At 35.1% G+C, this 22,169-nt stretch overlaps 1 protein-coding gene across 2 annotated transcripts in view; it reads left to right on the top strand.

The window, feature by feature from the left end:
- Positions 1 to 22,169, top strand: part of phip (pleckstrin homology domain interacting protein) — a 73,459-nt gene that overhangs the window by 2,993 nt on the left and 48,297 nt on the right. For both annotated transcript variants that reach the window (XR_004545775.3, XM_034018436.3), the window contains exons 5-7: positions 8,872 to 9,022; positions 9,104 to 9,202; positions 9,406 to 9,566. Coding sequence is in view for 1 of the 2 variants with exons in the window: in XM_034018436.3 (XP_033874327.3) it covers positions 8,872 to 9,022; positions 9,104 to 9,202; positions 9,406 to 9,566 (411 nt within the window). In the remaining variant the exon portion in view is untranslated. The remainder of the gene's footprint in view (positions 1 to 8,871; positions 9,023 to 9,103; positions 9,203 to 9,405; positions 9,567 to 22,169) is intronic.

Here is a 22,169-nt window from a genome sequence, read left to right as displayed (position 1 = left end):
TACAGTGATTTTTTTCTATTAAACTTGACATGAAGAAGACATGTATGTAAAGAAATTACCCCCCCCCCCCCCCCCAAAAAAAAAAAAAAAGAACGTTGCATTTTCTTTAATATTATTATCTCTTGATTTTAGCGGCTTACCTAATATCAAATGCAGTTTTAATATATATTATTGCTCCGGTAAAGGTTGTCCTGGCTGATACAGATAATAATAAATAGTGTAAGTAAGCTATTGTAAACGACTTAAACTGTTTTATAATTATAAATGTTTAAAAAATAAATATATAATTTACTTATATTTATGACAAAAATGAACAGGTATTGTTTATTGTTGCATTTACTCCAGAAAATGAATATAAAGAATAGCACAGTATTTGCTTGACAGCAATGTATACATTTTTTTACAAGTCACACAAAAATAACATTTTGCATATTGCAATAACTTTTATAGCCACTTGCTGCAAACATTGCACATTATAACTTCTATCTACACTGTATGATAGAAAAGCAATGTCCACCACAACAACTTTTGTTAAATTCTTATTTTAAGCATACATGACTTAAATATGCAGCCCAACTGAAATTGTTCACTTGATCAAAAAAAAAAAATATTCCGGTTACAAAAAAAAAAAATTACATTTCCGGTAACAAAATTCATATATAAACCATCAATGTTATATAGGATTTAACCCAAAAATGTTTTTTTTTTTTTTAAAGCATCAGAATAACATTCTACTCACAGTTGATGGTTGGATTTAATGTAGCATCAAGTCTGTTCTGCTGCACACAACTCGGCTATCCTATTGTTTTCAGGTATTTAAAAAACAATTTAACACTACTCTTTTGAGATGTATTTACTGCAGGTTGAGCGCACGTTAAACAGCACTGCAAAGAAAATAATTATTGTCTCAGTGTTCTTGCATCATTAATAAGCGCGCCTGACCAAACATTAAATTCTGTGCTGGAAGAAATTCAAGTATGAATATCGGTGTACCTTATCTAAAATAACAAAAACTGCCGATAGCCGTTTGTTTTCTTTCCTTATATCCTGATATCGGTGCCATGCCGATAGGTTACCGATTATCGGTGCACCCCTTATATATATCATCATCATCATCTTCAGCCTTTTTCAGTCCACTGCTGGATGAAGGCCTCCCCAAGATTCTTCCACAAAAGCCTGTCTGCTGCATCCATCATCCACGTTGCTCCAGCGTGTTTCCTAATATCATCGTGTCATCTTCCCGGAGGTCTTCTTCTTGGTTGCTTTATATCTCTTGGGATACAGTCTAGTATCTCCCTGGGGTATGTATATATTATAAATTAGTGCTGGGAGAAATATCCAAAATTAGATAAATATTTTTTTGACATGTATTCGGATACAAAATTCAGATGTTCGTATTCGCAAGAAATTACAAAAATATCTTGCTTTTATTTACCGTCTCGCCAAAAGTTGCACTACAGTTTCAAACATGGCAAATGAAAAAGAGCTCTGTGTGATATGCAAAATTAATATATATTAAAAAAAACAGGATCAACACAGCAGCTCTTGAGCCTCTATTTAAAAGTTTTAGACAGCAAAAAATAAAACCAGATTATGCAAGCATAGTGCTCTCTATGGAAAGCTATCTGGGTCAAAAAAGCGTTGTGCTGCTTTAGCGTGAATGATAATCTCATGGGACAGAAAAAAGGCAAGCACGTCTTTCTGAAATGACTTGCTTAAACAGTGCCCAACTTGCTGTAAATGTTGTGTAGTGATTTTCATATAGATTGCATATATCTTTTGTTGCGACAGTTATGTGGAATGTAATAAACGAGAAATGGTGAGTCTTTTTCCCCTTCATTTTACAATGCCATTTCCACGTTTTGTTTTATTTGAAGTGTTAAAATTTATATTTAAGTTTTTGTTTGGTTTCGTTCAGCTACAAAAAGGCACAAGTAAACCTCATGTTATTAGTTTATGAAAACATGTCAATGGGCACTGTTTACTGTGAAGAAACAGCAATTGCAAGGAATTAAAAAAAATGCGGCAGAGGTGGCGCAAGTCTTTAAAAATGTGCATTTGTAAAAAGCATACCATCTCAAAATCTGCGTTTTCAACCATAACATCTGCATATTGCAATCAACACAGTTAAATTATTTTCCAATGTAACTATTTCATATTAACAAAGTTAACATGCAAAACAGTACACAGTATAAATAATGGTAGTAGAAATAGACAAAGACAAGCTTACCATGAAACGTTTTCTTTAGAAAATTCCCCATGGAGCTTCCATTGAACTTGTCATGTTTTAGATTACAGTTAAACCCCTGTTCTGCTGGTACACAAGATACAGGTATCGTAATTGCAATTACTGCAATTTTTGCGAAAGCAGTAAAAATGTCGGAATAGTTCTCAAAAACCCTTCAGGCCTCATCCATGGTCTTAAAACCATGATTTTTGAACATGTGTTTTACTTGTACAAGTTATTGGCTGAGAAGATGCTCTAATACAGATTACTGAGTCGCTCTAATACCAGGGACGTGCGCAGTGCTACATGGGATACTGAGACCTCCGCTGCTTTTATTTTGTATTTATTTATTTTATTTATTTTTTTAAAAAGAGAGGATGCAGGGAGCGTGGAACCATTGTTACACATTGCATTGCATAAAACTATTTTGTAATATATCGATCAGTCAATCTTTATTTTATATAGCGCCTTTCACAGTGGACCACCATCACAAAGCGCTTTACAAGATGCAGTAGCAACAAGAAAATCCATAATACTTTAAATACAGTGGAAAGTGCATAATACATGATAGTAGCATAGTAGATGGAATAGTACATTAAATGCAGTGGAAAGTGCATAATACATGAAATAGAAACTAAATTAATGGATAAGGATGAATAGGGGATCTGTTGTCTTTTACATCTGTGTTTAGAAACGCACTGCTGTTATTTTTTTGCGTTTTATTAAAATGTCCTGAGTATATAACACAGAATTCTGGGTAAACGTGACCTCTGAAATGCGGTGTCAACTTTTTGTACTATTTATTTCGGAAATAAAAGTTTTTACTTGAACTATTTGGCATCCATTGTTTTGTAGGTAAGTCACTGGGGTAAAGTAAGGCCTACACAATGTATACTGAAGAACAAAACATACATCTGTAAAGCTGTAGATCTAACCAAGGTGTCTCTACAATACTCCCTGTCACTTTTGCGGAAAATATTGGGAAATGTGTCACCGTGATGCTGGTGTATCACTGAGTAGAGGATATTCATTGTACCAAATCACATTACAACAGGGGTTTTCAATCTTTTTAAGCTGCATACCCCCTTTCCAAAAAATGTAGTCTACCGTGTACCCCCATCTGAGATAGTCATAATAAAATGAAAACAGAAAAAAGGTCTGTACAATAACATGATACAACAAAACGCACAAGCCTTGGAGTGTGTGATGGGTACAGTTATAAAAGTTACAGTATTGTAACGGAAAAAATATATATTATATTTACTTTTAGATAAAAAATAGTCCCTCAAACAGGTTTCTAGTTGTTGGAAACATCAACATCATTTTATTGTAATTATTAATTAAAATCAACAAAGCCTCAATCACTCAGAAATGACATAGGACTATTCCGTGATAGCAAATGGCAATCATGTATTTTTGTTGATAATAAAATTACAGAAAAGAAGGCAAAGAAAAGTTCACTATCCACGCATCTCTACAGCGAACCTCATTATGAAAACGTATTATTGACATTTTTTAATTCGGCCTTTGCTATTAATGTACTAGTATTGAGCCAACAATCCATATTGTTTCACTGGATTGAAAGCTAAAAACTCTTACTCTCAACACCAGACGTAACGGCTTGTCAAATTAGACTGCATGGCAATACTTCGGTTTCTGATTGGCCATACATTCTATATTTTGAAACTAACCAATAGTACTTAAGTTACAATAAACTTTAATCGGGTCACTGGAAAATAAATATTGATTTGCAGGCATGAACGCACACAGGAAATAAAATTAAGTTAAAGACTAGTCTTTTAGTTTTTTAAAATATATAATTTTTTTTTTATCCCAAAGACAGACTGCAGTAACCACCCAACTGTTTATATGACATTTAAACAGGGCAAATGTACGTATTTAATATGTAGATTAGTCGTGTGCACTGAACGCTCTGTCACAGCACATCAGTCTGGTTTAGCGATTAAACGTTGATTACATGACAAAAGTTTGCAATAGATTGGCAAGTGGTACTAAATAAAATGTGCTGTCCACCATTTCAGAATTTTTCTCGCATACCCCAGTTTGAAAACTGCTGCATTAGAAGAAACCACATTACCAACAGATACAGTTTAATAGTAGTAGTATTTAAATGTCATTGTCCTGACTGGTAAATTCTTACCTTCCAGCTGCCCCTTTATTTTGACAATTTCCATATAAAAAATGGCATTTTTTTTCTTGACATTTCATTCTTAGCCCCCAAGTTAATATTTTGGACAGTTTTCAAAACAATGTGTGCTTTATTTTTACAACACACGTTGATGATGTTGATTATGATAAACGCGTATATCTGCTTCAGGTACTGTATTTAATTTTTTTCAAGGTTAAACTATGGCCCATGTTACACAGAACACTAAAAATAAAATGTGAAATAGACAATATGTATTTTGTTGATTTTCTGAATTTGATAGATTTTAACATTTTAATACTGCACATAATAATGATATGGTTTTGAAAATGCTGCTTATCAAAACCATGACTGTACGTGAATTGTATTACATAATAATTTCCTTTATTCCGACTCCAGTGGTGTTTTCTCAATGCAAGATGTATTGTAGGCATATATACAGTGCTGTATATATGCCTACAATACATACACTGTGTATATATGTGTGTGTGTGTGTGTATATAGCCCTAATGGCAAAATGACCAAGAGACAGTTGGTGCTGAACACATACTGAATTATTTTGGCCCTGAAATTTAGCATTTTTTGTCATAGAAAAGACAAATTTCACATGTTTTATAACATTACCATAGGCTACTTTTTTTTTTTTATCAATGATGTGGTTTTTGTTTTATAAATCTACTGCACAAGTCTACTGCGCAGAACTAAATACACATTTCTCCCATTCACTTGCTAGGTCACTCCATATCTCCAAACATCAGACAGATATTTTGTCTAGCAAGTAGATAAGTTTACAGCGGATGAATTTCACAGTATTTTTAAGCAAAAATGTAATAGCCAACATTTCAAAAGTCACTGCCGAAGCTGATTACTTACTCTTACAGAAGTAATGGTCGGGTGTAACAGGGATACAAGGTTATATTTGTGCCGGGCCATGTTGTTAGCAAGCCTGATGTTGTTGTCCATGCTTTACTGTGAAACAGACTGTAACCAGGGAGGGTGTGAGCGCATTCTACTGGACTGGAGAATAAAAGCACGGAAGATTAATTATGAAAACGCAAGTGTAAACAAACAAGTAAAAAAGATTAGCCTGTCGTCAGACCTGTCATGTTAATACAAAATGCATTCATTTACTGCGTATTGGTATTGCATCTTGTCTGGGAAGGGGGACACACAGGCGCGTTAAGAGAAATTCTGCAGGACATTTTTTTTATTTCAGGAGGGCATTGGCGCAATGGCGCGGCCTAGTGCGAACACTGACATATATATACATACACATAGTTGTAGTCAAAAGTTTACATACCCCAATGGAAATTTTATAATTTCTAGAAATTTCTCAAACAAAGAATTTTAGGTAAAATCTTTTTTGGCAAAAGTTTTGCTTTTGTGGATGAGGAAAAAGTTACAAGAAATAGTCTACAATTATTTATTTCAGCAATCTTTTTGCAAAACTCCAAAAATACTAATTCAAAAGTATTCATACCCTTTGATGCTATGATAGTATTGTCTACAAGATGCTAGAAATTCCAATATGATAATGCAGAACATAGGCTATTTCTATAATAGTCTAGAAAATGCTGGATTTGTAGGTGAACATTCTTAGAGAGTATAAAAGGGTTAGGCATAGGATGATTGCTGTCATTACCAATAAGTCAATATGGAAAAAAGTAAATAGCTATCTGAAGACCTTAGGCAGAAATTATTTATTGTCACCAAGCTAGAGAATGATACAAGAAAATTTCCAAGCATTTGAGTATCCCAATTTCAACTATTGTTTCTATTATCAAGAAATACAATACTCATGATACTGTCACAATGCTCCCTTGGTCTGGAAGAAAGAAGGTTCTTTCACCAAGAACAAGTAGAAGAATTGTGAGGAAGGTTAATAACAATACGAGATTGACTGGCAAAGATATTCAAAGTGAATTGGGTGCAAGTGGGACTGGGGTTTCCATTTCAGGTCGAGTATTGCATGGTGAAGGTCTCAATGGTCGCAGGCCAAGGAAAAAGACACTCTTAGGAAAATGTCACAAGGACAAGGACATTTGCAAAACGGCATTTGAATGATGGATATGAGTTCTGGTCAAAGGTTTTGTAGAGTGATGAAACAAAAGCGAGCTATTTGGTCACTCTGATAGTTGTTACGTTTGGGGAAAGTCTGGTGAGGTGTCCAATGGCGTACAAAGAAAAGAAGTGTAAAGTACTGCACGCAGGCAATAAAAATGTGCATTATAAATGTCACATGGGAGATACTGAAATTGAAGACGGAATCTATGAAAAAGACCTAGGAGTTTAGGAGGAGAAATGTCTTCATCTAGACAATGTGGGGAAGCTATAAAAAAAGGCCAACACGATGCTTGGATATATTGTGAGAAGTGTTGAATTTAAATCAAGGGAAGTAATGTTAAAACTTTACAATGCATTAGTTAGACCTCACCTAGAATGTTGTCTTCAGTTCTGGTCACCTCATTACAAAAAGGATATTGCTGCTCTATAAAGAGTGCAAAGAAGAGCAACCAGAATTATCCCGGGTTTAAAAGGCATGTCGTATGCAGACATGCTAAAAGAATTGAATCTATTCAGTTTTGAACAAAGAAGACTACGCGGTGATCTGATTCAAACATTCAAAATCCTAAAAGGTATAGACAATATCAACCCAGGGGACTTTTTTAACCTGAAAAAAGAAACAAGGACCAGGGGTCACAAATGGAGATTAGATAAAGGGGCATTCAGAACAGAAAATAGGAGGCACTTTTTTACACAGAGAATTGTGAGGGTCTGGAACCAGCTCCCCAGTAATGTTGTTGAAGCTGACACCCTGGGATCCTTCAAGAAGCTGCTTGATGAGATTCTGGGATCAGTAAGCTACTAACAACCAAACGAGCAAGATGGGCTGAATGGCCTCCTCTCATTTGTAAACTTTCTTATGTTCTTATTTGTAACAAGGCTAATTTGAAAAAATAAAATTTGTTAACTGCAATTTTATACAGTAAATGTTTTTTCTCTGGTATTCCTGTAGCTGCTTAGCCTATTTTAACTAAAAATAAAGGACTTATGCATCACATAATTATGTATATATACAAGGTGCAATAATATTGGTGAAGAAACAGAATAGAGTTCTTTTGAAAACAAAACAGTCTTTATTTTTACAGTAATAAACAGCAAATTTACTTCTCTTAGTCAAGGTGAAATCCTTCACATAACAAATGGGTCAGGAACCGCTATGTTGTGTCAAACACTGTCTAAACGAATAACCATTTTTCTCGTAGACTGCAAGATAAGTATATATTTAAGATGAGTCCCCACAATATGAACATGACACTGTATTGTTTGTTTGTAAATCTCTGCCTCATTCGCCTTTGTGGTTTGGGGAGGGGAAAACTCGTCATCCCTTCAGTGGTCGTTATGACGTCACCGCGCACGTATTGTAATTTAGATGGTATGCACTTGCATTCGGACCGAAGCCGGCTCAGGGCACAAACGCAGTGTAAACGCTACGTGGAAAATGATAAGAATCTTCGATCAGTTGGACCTGAGATGGCTTGGGTCCGAGGTGGCAGTGTAAATGCAGCAATAGATACTCAGTCTTATCAGACAAGATTATGTAAATTTCCAAGTTCTAAAAATGCTTAATCCTGTTGTGTGCTTTCTTGTTGTAAGATCCAACCAACTAGCTATATCCATGGGTCTATTTTAAGCATTTTTTTCCCCATTTAAATTGCGTTTGTACTGTACTCTATATATATATATATATATATATATATATATATAATTTTTTTTTTTAAATGTACATCTCACAAATGTAATGTGATAAAACCTGGCCATATGTGTCATTTTAAATATTTCTTACTGAAAATGTTGGTGGTATATTGAAGAATAATAAAGAATAGTCTATTTATAATAATAAAATGTATTTTACAGCATGCATTTCATACAGTTGTTGAGAAATGTCCTTACAGTACCTTTTATAAAATTATGGTCATTCCTTTATATCTAATCCACTAAGCAAATACTACTACCATTTCCTGGGGCATAAATGTTATGTGGGGTATTGCCATTAAACTGGTACAACAAATTTAGCAGCCTGTTGTTGGCACCGTAAGTGCAAAGTTATCATCCAGACCACGTAGACTAAGCAAACATACAACAGTAAGCGACTCTTTAGTTTCCTGTATCAGACTTGCCAATTCCTATGAAGCAGAATAAGTGAAGAGTTCAGCCTAGGTGTTAAATAGGACATGTGTCTTGCAGTGAACCACGCATACATGTTCACGTTTATACAAAATACACATTGCATGGATTATTCCCTAAAATATTACTATATACAGGTTCAAATGAAAAGCAGAATGGTTAATGGATTTAAGAGAGCAAAAACAAGCGTCTCTCAAATCTTTTATGTACGAACCGTACACTGTTTCTGTATAGTTGCACTCTTAAAGGTTTTCTTATTTATTTATTAGTTTATTTTGCATTTCAACAGGTTAAGATTTACAGGCATATAGCTCCAGATCATTTGCTGCAAATATGTCAATGCATCGGACCCGTGCTGGAGAAGGAGATTCCACCGAGTGTACCTGGGGTGCACTCTTTACTGGGAGCGGGCCGCCAGTCTCTGCTTCGCACCAACAAAAGTATGAAATCTACATTTTGAATTTTTTTCATATAGAGTCAGTCCTTTGTCAGGTTGATACATGTTTTCCTGTTTGAAACAGGCTGCAAACATGTGGTTTGGAAGGGATCTGCTCTTGCAGCTCTGCACTGTGGAAGGCCTCCTGAGCCACCATTAAACTACGGACACCCGGCAAATATAGGTAGGATTATCTTTAATGTGCTGCAACACACATGCTAAACTACTAAATATCATTTCATTTTATTGTGGCATATATGTTGTGTGGACTTGTACTCAATCCTCCCTCAGCTGGTGGGATGATATATTTTAACAACCATTTATTGAATGAAAAAATAAGATTAAAAAATAAAACATAGCCTTTATCTATTTTTTTTTTTTCTACAGTGGAAACCGCCTATGGAAGACGGCTAAATGGGAGTTACAGACTTGGACAACTTGTCCCCACTGCTGTCTATCAGCATATGAAGATGCACAAACGAATTCTAGGACACCTGTCTTCAGTTTACTGCGTCACATTCGATCGAACTGGCAGAAGGATATTTACAGTAAGTAACTCCTTTATAGAAGTGTATTGGGTTTACTATACCATTACTTTATTGTTTCACTGGCTATGAATTGCATTATTGTTTGTGTCGTTATTAGGCTGCCTCGTTTACAATTTTTTGTAAATCTGTAAACCAACTGCAGTAAACTGAAAGGCAACTTATATAGATATCTATCCTATATTATTTTAATGGCGTATGTCATATTGGTATCTTTTTGTAAACCGTACATTTTTGTCTATAAGTAAGATACCAGGAAGAATACTGTACGGTAATCTGACTTTTTACAAGGCAACAGTACAGAGTAGGCAGCACGGAGCTCATACCTTCTGACAGGTGGGCGGGTATAGATAAGTGCATTCTTCAGACCCGGGGTTTCGTTAAGTCTATTAGAAATTCTTCTGTTAAAATAACCTCCTAAAAGTAAAACATGAGATCAAAGTTTACTTCCATCTTAAAATACTTTGCATTTTGTGATTAACAGCGTTGTGTTCAGTGTTAGTTTTAAACATAATGCAGTATGCTTAACAAAACAATATCTGCGTTGCAGTATGTCACAATGAAAGAAAAAGAGATATGGATGCTAATTTTAAGACATAACGTAAAAGTAATTACTGGAAATGTAGCCATTTGATTGATATAAATACAAATAACCACCATATTTTAACTGTTTGCTGTTGCCTGAATAGCTGGAATCTCTTTCTTTTAACTAGGATTGTATCGCTGCCTTAACATTAAAATGCAAGACCTACAGTGCGCCGATGCTCCTGAAATTTGGCAATTAATAGGATGTTATATGGTATAATGTAATTGAAAATTCAAACAATACGCAGCCAAATTCACGTTGGCCGTTTTTTTTTGTGTGTGGTGATTGTTCAACTTGTTTCCGTTGACATAAGAACGATCTGTTGAATGACAGGTTTGAAAGATTAAGAATTTGAGACGTCACTGAGATGGCTCAGTACCAACATTTGTGTGTGAAACCAACTAGTCGCTAAATCATTTTATATTTTGAAAAGTGTGTAATGGGCCCTTGTAGAGGCTTAAAACAGGGCACAGTGACTGTTTCATTTTCTATCTTGTTGGCTGTGTTTAGATTTGGAAGTGTTTCACTGTTCTCAATCCTTAGGTTATGTTTGCAGTATTTATTTATTTCTCTTTGTTTGTTTGTTTGTTTCTTAATTTATTATTTTGACCTTAAATGGATGAAATACATGTACATTTCATCAGTTGTAAGCATTAATGGAATTGCCAGCTGGAAGGAAATAGGATATTAGTTTTAGACAATCCTTCTGTGTCTTAAGCCAGGTCCACACCTGAGTGATCAGTTGCACAGCTTGGTTGTGTGCTGCTGAATCGCTTATATGTGGACATTTCTGCAAGCAGTTGCTCAACTGGTTGCTTACAATAGAGACAAGCTCTACTTTCAAGCGATCTGCTGAGCGATTTGTAGTGACAATTTTTTATAACAACTGCATCCTCAGCCAAGGTCTTCTCCAGCATTTATGTGGCTTTGCTTCTGCTTTTAATATTGCATATTGCATAAAAAATAACTACAGATGAGATGCCTATAACAGCCAGTTCTTAATCAGTAATTAGTGAAGTCATCGTTTACTAAAGATAATGACAGATGAAAGAAAGAACCGACAGCACCAGCAGGGTCAGAGTAATTGCTGGAAACTCAACTAGTTGCTCAGGTGTGGACAAAGCAGTTGCAGGCAATTAAGTTGCACAGTTTCGAGAGTGATTTGGTTGCGCAACTGATCGCTCGGGTGTGGACCCGGCTTTACTTTATAATTTCTGCTGAAAACAAGTTCCAGTGTATTCATTGCCAGCGACTATAAAATTCTCTTAAAACTGGTAAGAAAGCACAACACAGTGTAAATACATCATTTTCTTTTTTTCTTGCATATAAAAAGAGAACTCTAGCATTTCGGCAAGCTTCAAATACTCCAATTACAAGGAATCTCTTAATTCTTATATATAACAAAATAACACAAATACTTTCCTTGAAGCAGGCTTTGTATAGCTAGGCCAGATGTTTTACATACAGGGGTATCTTAGAAGTGCTCTAAAAATGTGAGCAAGGAATGAAAAATGAAACACTGTTGTGTAAACTGATTTACACAGTTACTTCAAGAAATGGCTTGAAGAGGTTCTTGCTTGGATCTATAAACAACCAAATGAGCAAGATGGGCCAAATGGACCTCCTCTTGTTTGTAACATTTCTTATGTTCTTAACGTCACATACAACATAGCACCTCCATGAATCTGTACTGTTTAAAAATTTTAGAAAGTAAAACAAGTAAACAGAGTATAATGCTAATCTATACCAGCCTGATTGATTCATGTACATTGTAAAACATTTATTTTTAAACAAACAATTAGGGAATACACACAAACGTTGTATTCCTTAATTTTAAACACTATGCGTTCATTTTACGATTTGTATAGTGTTAGATATTTTTAAAATCACCACTTCCAAATAATTCAAAAAAATTAGTTCAGCGGATAAAGAAAACAAACATATTTCTGGCAAAGAACTGCTTTACTAAAAACGCTGCTAACATACGCAATTCAATAGTGAAACATTCAAAGTTAAGCATTATATTTAATGCTACATTTCTAAAACAAGCGGGCCACTACTGTAGATGTCTTCCTTTTACATGCTATTGGAGCAGAATTCAAGCCAAATGCCTCCTGCAGAACAACACCTCAGTGCACCTTAAATAAGAACATAGGTAGTAACGATTCAGTCCACCGTGCTCGTTTGGTTGTTACAAATACTTGCAAACAAAGTAAATTAGACGAAAGACAACCACTCTGGCTACTATAATAAACTACAAGTACTTTTTATTGCTGAACCTGCAGCCATCTGCATTGGCAGACTTTTGCATTGTGACTGAAGCTTTATAGGTCCTGTGCTTTCCTCTGCAGGTGAAGCGTCACATTGATCCTGTTGGGGAAACTGATATGCTGGCAATGAAATCTGTATTCATTCTGGTCTTTCAACCACTCATGCATGCAATTCAAAACATTTTCACAGCTATCACATTACATGCACATAGAATAGGGATTAACACAAAATCCAAAGAATATAAAATCATCACTAACATTTTTGACATGCGGTACAGTTTTAATGACACATGTCGGCAAATTATATTTTTGCAGCTTCTTGCAAATGCACTGTAATGACGAAATAAACAAGCATCAATGAACTCCATTTTGATCAGCTTCTAGCTATGTGCTATCTTTGCTGTGACTTTTTTTTATAAGTAATATGCACTGGGATTTTTCACTTCTTTAAAACACTTTCAACATTTTGACTGTCCACCTTCCAACCAGATTGCTGTTGTCATCTGGCTGAAATCCAAAATAGTTCCGCATCAAGCTTCTCTCTCCGTCATTCACCATGACTGCTGCAGTAATTTAATTTTCCCAGAACGCGCAGGGTAGTTGGTCACTTCCGCTAAACGGGTATGAGTAAGCTTAGTTCATATTGTTTTTAAAGCACACAATTAGTTTTGTTTTAAAATCTCAAAAAACCCCACAAAAAAAACAACGGTATCGAAAAACTGTGGTGCTTGGATATTTTTATTTTACCCTGATATTGGGTATCGTAGGATTTTGGTATCATGATATACTGTAGGTATCAATATACCGCGGAACACTAATTCATTTATGTGTTTTTGACAACCTGTGAATCAACATGCAGTTAAACACAAAGGCCAGATGTGGCATTTCTTTTCTGTTCTTTATATATATATATAAAATGTGGACAGAAGATTTATTCTGAGACTGTTTAAGATGCTTTGTTTCTTGGAGGAAAAGGGTTAAACAAGCAGAACCTTTGCTTTGTGAGCCGTGTATCAGCCCAGTTCAAACCTTCCATCTGTGAGACATTAAGGGCTCGATTCTGATGAAACGAGTGCAATCGCAGATGCAGTGGTTAAAGTCAAACGCATCTGCCCCGTAGGGCATGGCTTCCCCAAAAGTGCAATTCTGATCAAAATAAAAACCCAGCGCAAGCACGTTTAGTGGCGCACTGCCAGCGCCCAGCCAATCGATACTGAGTAGGTTGGGGAATCAGCTATCCAATCAGGGCCAGGCAACAATCCCTTTAAGAGACAGAATGCACCGCATGGCTCCGTTTTGAATGTAGATGTGGTGATCATGTCGAGCGGCAGCAGCACAGAGCAAGAAAAAACTTCCCTGATCTGTCTACCAGTAGCAGCAGCTGATTCATTCTCTAGCGGAACATGAAGTGGCACATCACGTTCCCTCTGAGATTGTAACGTACTAGAGTTTCAATATAACCAGGGCTTTAATTTCCCAGAGCCCAACCGTCCCCTGTCCCCCTCCCCTGTCCCCCTCCCCTGCCCTGTTTGTTAAAAGATCATGTAAAGAATAAAAGTACAGCCAACTTACTATTTTTTTTTTATTTGCATTTCAGTGCATGTTGCATTTCTGACAGCAAACACTTTCTCAATTATTATTTTTTTCTTTATTTGCTATAATAAATTTAAATAAATAGTTAGGACATCGAGGAAGCAGAGTATTTTACTTTGACAGACAATATTCAGAGGGCATGTGCACTACAAGAACGGAGACTTTCTTTCAACAAGCAGGCATATGTAAAAAACACGAATACTGTATTTACGTATTTTCAGGCGGATTGATTTGGAACAGTGATTAAACATAGTTTGAAAGATAACATTCAAGGTCCTTCATCAGAGATGTAAGGCCTCATATTGACCAATCAGGTTGAAGGAAATCTCTGATCAATTTTCTAATTCGTTGTAATGTTTCAAACTAGTTAAGCTCATACATTATCAGGCAGTGAAACCGATACCTTGTTTCAGGCCGATAGTATTGACTTTTCAATCACGGAAACAAAGCAAATACATTGTGTTAAGTTTACACAGCAGTTAACTCGTTTAAAGTTGCACATGATACACGCGCACACACACACAGCACTAGCAACAACCAGGGAAAGGAAGCACAGATACAGAAGTGGTGCTCCTGTTATGCTGCTCTCCAAATACTGTACGTAAATATTTTAACTTGTAACAATTGCCATGAAAATAAATTGCTACAGTCCTCGTGAAAATAAATGTAGTACTCCATTGGATCTGGAAAATAGGATTTTTTTATATTAATATATTTGTTTATTATTAATTTACGAATAATATTGTTAGTTTGTTACGTTTTGTTGTTTTTTCATCTTAGGTTCTTTTCTTTTACTTTTCTTTCTTTGATTTTCTCGTTCAGTCCAAGTGCACGCAGTTGCTACTCAGGACTACTTTGCTTTTTATAGTGTGTTCAATTGTTAAAGTTCCTGATTGTGCCACTAAACCTGGTTTCAGCGGGTCTTAACACAGTGCTCAGCTGTCTATTTGGGACCCCATTGCGCTGTCATCAGAATCGCTTCGGCTAATATGTTAATGATACCACACCCTGAAATTTATGCCGACATGTGGCGATGGGGAGGCGATATATGACGGCACGGGATGTGTTTTCAGAATACCATTTCAGCGCAGTGTTTTTATTTATTTTATTTTTTTTACGTCTCCACTCCATTTAAGCGCCACAGAATCGGAGGCAAGCGCCGTTTGCGCTTGCAATCGCATTTGCGCTGTGATCAGAATACAGCCCTAAGAGTTTTATTGTGTTGTCTGACAAGCTGCTGCCAGTAGTTGATGTGCATCCTGAAATCGACGCTTAGTGTTTCAGAACATCCCTGCAGTATTTATGAGAAATGATTCAACATAATCCTGATTGTTTGATTTTTTTTTTTTTTATTCGCTGTAAATCGACTGGGGAATACATTGCTTAGCCACCAGGAGAAAGATGACAACAGTGTGTATTAAGATCATGCAAGAAAAAAAAACAAAAAAAAAACTGGGGGTACAGTTTAAAAAATATATTTATATGGCTTCCAGCTTAAACAGAATAAGTTATTAACCCTTTTAAGGACCACAATCATGTGAACATGATCATACTGAAGTGTCATTCTGGGCTTGTGATCGTGTAAACAGTATAAACACACTTCATATCTTTGATTTACTGGGCCACCATACTTTTCAGTACAACACATATCAATGGACAGGGGAGGGACTGAATTTCACTGCCTGCTTGCTTTCTTTTTCGTGTGACGTCACTGAGACGCGCATTACATTTTTAAAGTGCAGACGGTTTATAGCAACATGCAGAAACTAAACATCACAGGACTTGTTTAAAAAAAAAAAACAGTATAACACTGTAAATCCGATGTATTTTGACTTAGTTATATTAGAACATTTATTCTGTGTTTTTAATATATATATTTTTACAACATTTATGCATATGAAGAAACGAGTGGATATAAGCAGATACTTCCATGAACTAAACTGATCAGGTACATTGTTTTTCCTTATTACTGATAATAATGGAATGAAGAACTATTTTATTTATAAATTTTGAGAAAATAAATTGAGCATAGTGTCCATTATTGCATATAGAGACCCTGCGAATAAACGTTTATTAATGGTTGATGAATGTAAGCAAGATGCTCTTAAAACAGTAACCTTATTTTCAATTTTCAATATGTTTTAGAAAAACTGGATAATTTGGGATGCACTTTTATTAGCAACAGCAAAAAGGGAAAATCCTACAATAAGGATGAACATATAGTTTTTTTGTGATTCCTAGAAGCTGACTGAACATAGCCGTCAGGGCTCTACGCACATTTAAAAAAAAATTGACACACAGTTTTCCAAAAGAGTTCAGTTAACACCCAAGTTCGGTTTGTTTTTGCAGGTGTGAAACGTCAAATATTTGTTTCGCATCAGAGTGTGCACCAAATGAGATTCACTTGAAAAGGCGGCCTTGGCTCGATTGAGTGGGGGACTGTAATTGGTTTCCCCCTCAGTCAGGTTGTGTAAAACCCATCGCTTTAGAATTCACAACACAGCAGAAACCGAACCAACTGGTGATGTAACGCATTACCCACAGTCTACATGAGCCAAGTTATTAAAAGAAAGGAGGCATAAATATAGTTTCTCATATGAGGAGCTGTTTCAGACAAAAGTGTGTCAATGCAGAGAGAGACCAAGTGATGCACAGCGAGAAAGACCAAAGACATTTATATATGTAACATCAGTACACATATATAAAGCCTTAATGGTTTTACTTGTTTTACTGAGACAGGAATTCATTGAAATCATTTAACATACATGTTGTTTTTTTGCAATATAAATAGGGCTTGAAGTTTTCAGGTTTTATTTTTGATCAATTGATGTCCCTTTAAGCTTATTTTGAGCTGATTCTGTTTCTTTAATTACTGAAAAAGCTGTTAATTACTAAACATGGCCTTCATATCTTGATTGAGCCTCTGATTCTGTTTGCCTTATTTTTATTTGAAACCGAGCTGACAAATTACATTAGTTGCTAATCCCTGATCCTACTTTCAACTCTCATTTAATTTGTGCACTCCCCTAATTTAGCCTCCAATGTGTTAGTTAACTTTGTGCTTTGTTATTTTCCCCACTAGTTTTTAATAGAGATGTCCTAACAGATTTTTGTTTTCAGCATTAGGCAGTACGGAGTGTACACTGATAGCAAATCTCCATTTGTAGCAACAACAAAAAACATCCTAAACCCAGTTTGCAATGAATAGTTAAAATAGTTATCTTAATTCGAATATCTTAATTCGAATTTATATCAAGTGTAATCCCTTTATATAAAGCTACGGCTGCACGTCTCCGGGGGGAGCTTGGCGCCTATAAATAAACGTTAGGGGTGCTCTATCAACCACAGAGCCAGCGCCTGTGTGAAATGTGTATATATATGTATGTATATATATATATATATATATATATATATATATATATATATATATATATATATATATATATATATTGTAACACATCAGGGAGGGGGTTAGTGTCCTCCCTGAAGAAAACATGTGCGAATGCACATTTTGTTTAATTGTTTTATTGTTTATTGGTTAATTATCACCCGCACCTGAGCGGTATTGTAAATTAATGCCAGGCGCGGGGTATTTGAGACGTGCAGCTTGGCTGCACGGGGCCTGCTGAGTAGAAGGAGACAGAAGACGTGCTCTGTTTCCGAGCAGTCCTGAGTAAGTGCTGTGTGTAGTTGTAGGGTTTTTATGACAGGTAAACGGCTTAGCCGTCCTGCGAGCTAGTCAGGGACCTGCATAAAACGTGTAGTAAGTGCTCCAAATCGGAGTTAGGTGTTTGTTTATGTTTTGTTTATTTTTGTGTGTGTATTAAAAATTAGCGCAACCGCGCTTAAAAACTCAATTTCTTGTGTTGGGTCGTATTTTTAAAGGGGCAACGAACCGTGTGAGGTGCAATTTTGTTACAATATATATATATATATATATATATATATATATATATATATGTGCAGTCTTTCTTTAAATTACAGGTGTTTGTTTTTTTAATCAACAGAAACAATTTCTTTTGGCCTTTCTTAGAAAGTTTTAATTGCACAGTTGGTACAATCACATTCTGCATCCTTAGTTTTTTTTTTCTAAGGTAACATATCTAGGTACACACTGACAAATATTAGGCGCACATAAAATCTCCAAAAAATACACAATCTTGTAAATACACAGTAACTATTACAAACAGAGTTCAAAACTCAAATGTTAGCCATGTGCCTCACTCTTTAAGACCAATACAATATAAAATCTGCTTATTCAAGTGTAGAGACTGGGACACTTAACATCATCAGTAATAAAATCATCACTGCTGCTATTAACAATGCATTAGTCTGATAAATGTTTATTATGGGGGAAAAAAAAAACCAATTAGATTAATTCATATATATATATATATATATATATATATATATATATATATATATATATATATATATATATATATATATATATATATATATATATATATATGAATATAAAAAATGCAGAAATGAAAATGTGTTTTTATTTTATTATTATTATTATTATTATTATTATTATTATTATTATTATTATTACACATTTTATTACCAGGAGGCATGTGCTAACTTGTCTTGCAAACCACGTCGTTGCACACACTTACAGGTAACGGCAGTGGTGTGTAGGCTATTTATAGTCGCAGCAACAACTTTAAATTGGGCGCACCGTAGAGCCCTGGGAAATTTTTATTAAATGGTTACCATATGTCAGACTCGGAAGAATCGCTGGATGATTACAGGATTTTATATTGAAATTAGCTCAGTTATTTGAGACTGGGTTTAAGATTTGAATACAAATTATCCATTTGGGATTCATGACATGCTGGTGTAATATGCAAGTCATATTGAAAGTGAAGAAAAATATTGACTGGTCAGCTTGCAGAAAGAGATGGATTTAGAAAAGTCATTCTCTTTTAAGAGTAATTCTCAAGAAAAATCTAGATTACCCAGCTTTTTCTGTTTTTTTCTAGCACAGTGTAAATGTATTTATGTAGCTGTGAAAATAGCCACAAATTCAGAAAACTGGTTTAAGGATTTGCCAACACAGTTTCTTCAAAATGCAACCTTGCTAAAATATAGTTAAACTGCACAATCATTCTTAGCACTCATATCTGCAATATGACCCACAATTGGGGTCTCCTATAAAACACTAATCTGAGTGAGAACCAATTTTGTGAATGCTGAAATTGTGCTGGCCATTTTCTCATTGTTGCAGCTACATACTATTATTGGGATATGCTTGTAACAAATATACCTGTAACAAAAGTTTATTTGCTGTCTAGATTATTATTTTAAAAGAAATGCATCTGTAAACCCGGATTTCCATGTTGAAGTTGCATACGGCTATGGTTTTGAAAACTCCCTGCATGATTGGTGGGTACAACAAAGTTTACAGTTTTTCCAAAGAAGGTTGAAATTTGTGTTTTTTTCCTTCCAGGATTTGGTGAGCTGTCCTAAAAATGTAACGACTTAACAAAAAAAACCAAAAAACTAAATATGACTAGTTTTCTCAGAGAAGGAGTAAAAGGTTTGGCTGCTAGATTTCAGAAACTAGTACACAGAAGGATCAGTTTGTTTTCAAAAATTTGAACAATGGAAATCCAAATAATGGTGTTGTCAGAAGTTAAAAGTACCATACTCCTCACCTGGATTATTGTACAAAATGGTATTTCTGTGTAAAGAATTTCTTGCTGTTGCATAAATCACTTGGTGACTTCCAATACTTTGAGGCCCCAGAATGAAAAGGTGGGGATGTGGTATTTTTCCTTCTAGCCCCTCTTAATGGCCAATTGTAATATCTGCATAAGGAATCTAGGCTTAGACCATCCTCTTAAGAACAAGTTTGTTTATGATCTGTTTTTGCTCTTTCTGGCACTGCTAGCAGAGAGGAAGTGCTGAGACACTTTTTTTTTAAGTGTATTAAAAGGCAGAGGTCATCATTTTTACTCCTGTCTATACTTTGTCTGTGTCAAGATATCATTTAACACTGTGGTTTAAAAGAGATTAGGACAGCCATCTTGTCTTTAAGAACCATAAATTAAAGTTATCTGTTAACAGAATTTGGAAGTAGAATGTAATTTAGTGTTTTGGTGATGTAGAACGATTTTCATTCCCTCAGAAGCTTACAGGCATTAAGAAACAGTTTATGCAGAAACCACAAATTAAAAGACTTAAATGCTGCTGGTATTTTTTTTTGTGTAGAAAAGAATGCCATGTCTTTCTGTATTTTAATGAATGGGAGGCATCTAAAAGCTAGATAGAGAAGTAATTCAGTGCACAGTGATATGACAAACCTGTTTTTATATCTGCTTTTCCTACTGCAAATCAGGTGGCTTAGTTTAAGTGATGACGGACAAATGGTTGTATTGTGTATTAAACAATGCAGCACAATCAGCAGCCATATAAGCTGACTATTAAATGGACATACTGAAATGTATCTTTTTGGTAGCTATTAAAGCAGATTATTCAGTGATGTGATTTGCTATTAGGTAAGTGCTGTCAAGGCAAGTAGAACAGAGATCAGGCACAAGCTGTGTGTTGTATTGAAAGCAGCGGGTGCTGTGTCAGCATAACAACAACAGCAAAGAGAAGCATGCTGAAAAAAAGATGAGATTGAAGCATGTCATTTTTAATTGGATTTGTTTTACTGTTCTCTTTGTGCCTGAAATATATGTAAAATATAAAAATGTTGTTTTAACAATTACAAATTTGAACCATTTTCAATGTAGAGTCCAAACATTAGCTGATTTTTTTAGTTGGTTTTAGTTTGAAGTTGATTGTCCCAAGCACTTTGCAATGGGCATTTTTTTTATTTATCTTTCATTTGGTACCTGATTTATATATCAAGTTCATTCTACAGTCTTGAAAAATCCAGCACAGATGGGTTTTCTATTCAGTTCACTCTTTGGTTATACTCCCTTCGTTTCTATTATGCACTTATGAAGGATTTAGCCCTAGGCATTCAGGCAGTTCTGATGCTTTAGTATTTGCTGGATTCTCTAAGCTTGTTGGAATTTTTTTTGAGTGAGAACAATTAGCAGCATGCTGGTACAGCTTGGTTGAAAGTGGTCGGCACGAATATTGCGGATCAGGTATTAATATTTAATTTTTTTATCAACTTATGGGCACAACCCCAAATTATTTTATTATTAATATTTTAGTGAGGAATACAGAGAAATATCAGTGGCATTTCTTTGTATGCAGACAAGAGCACTGGGCTCTGAAGTGTTGTAAAGTACTGTAATGATGGTGACATACTGTATTTACATACAAATGTGTATCTAACCCTTTTTAATACTGTTCTTGGGGAACCAAGCTGATTTTGTGCATGTTATGTATGAAGCTGATATTAGAAAGATTATATGCAATTTGGATCATTGTCAGTTTAGCAAAGAGCCTTATAATGAGGGCTGAAAGTATTTATGTGGCATGAAGTTAAACACTGGTCACATGATCGCAAACTAATTTTTGCAGCACAAGCAGCCAAATGTAGATGGAACAGAAATCCTTTTTGTATTTTGCTAAAAGACCACATTTTTGTATTAACATTTGCTTTATTGTTTATCATCTTCAGTTCTGATTTCAACATTTTTTTTTTTTAACATTATATGGTCTATTAATTTGATCTAAACAACAGTGGATATAAGAGATAATAAAACCTATGTACCAAGATAATGAAAATCTAACAGTGCATTTAAGAAATAAATAACACGCCAGGGATGGTCCGATATTTCATAAAGGTGTATGAATGTTAACTTGGTTTGAATTTGTTTTGTTAAATTAACTGGAAAACCTATACAACCTTTTATTTTGTAAGGCTAAACAATGCTTTTTATTAAACAGTGTGTCTGGTCTGCTTAACACATGTCAAAAAACATTGTATTATATAAGAATAACGGTTTCCGTGGAAAAGGTGAGTCATTTCCATTTCACAGTTCAGATGCATACAGCAGTGTGACAAAAATCATCAGGCTAATGATTCACAATTTCAACCCCCCCATCCCCTGCCATATCACTCCATCATACAGCGTTTTCTTACGTGACTAGTTATTTCATCTAAATACATCTACTTGAGATGAAAATTAATGTGGAAATGTTTCCTCATATTGTACTTTAATATGTATTGGCAGTACTTCTTTA

This window comes from Acipenser ruthenus, chromosome 6 (assembly GCF_902713425.1).
Source record: "Acipenser ruthenus chromosome 6, fAciRut3.2 maternal haplotype, whole genome shotgun sequence".
In the NCBI taxonomy this organism is placed as follows: Eukaryota; Metazoa; Chordata; class Actinopteri; order Acipenseriformes; family Acipenseridae; genus Acipenser; species Acipenser ruthenus.
This window is presented reverse-complemented; position numbering and strand designations above follow the sequence as displayed.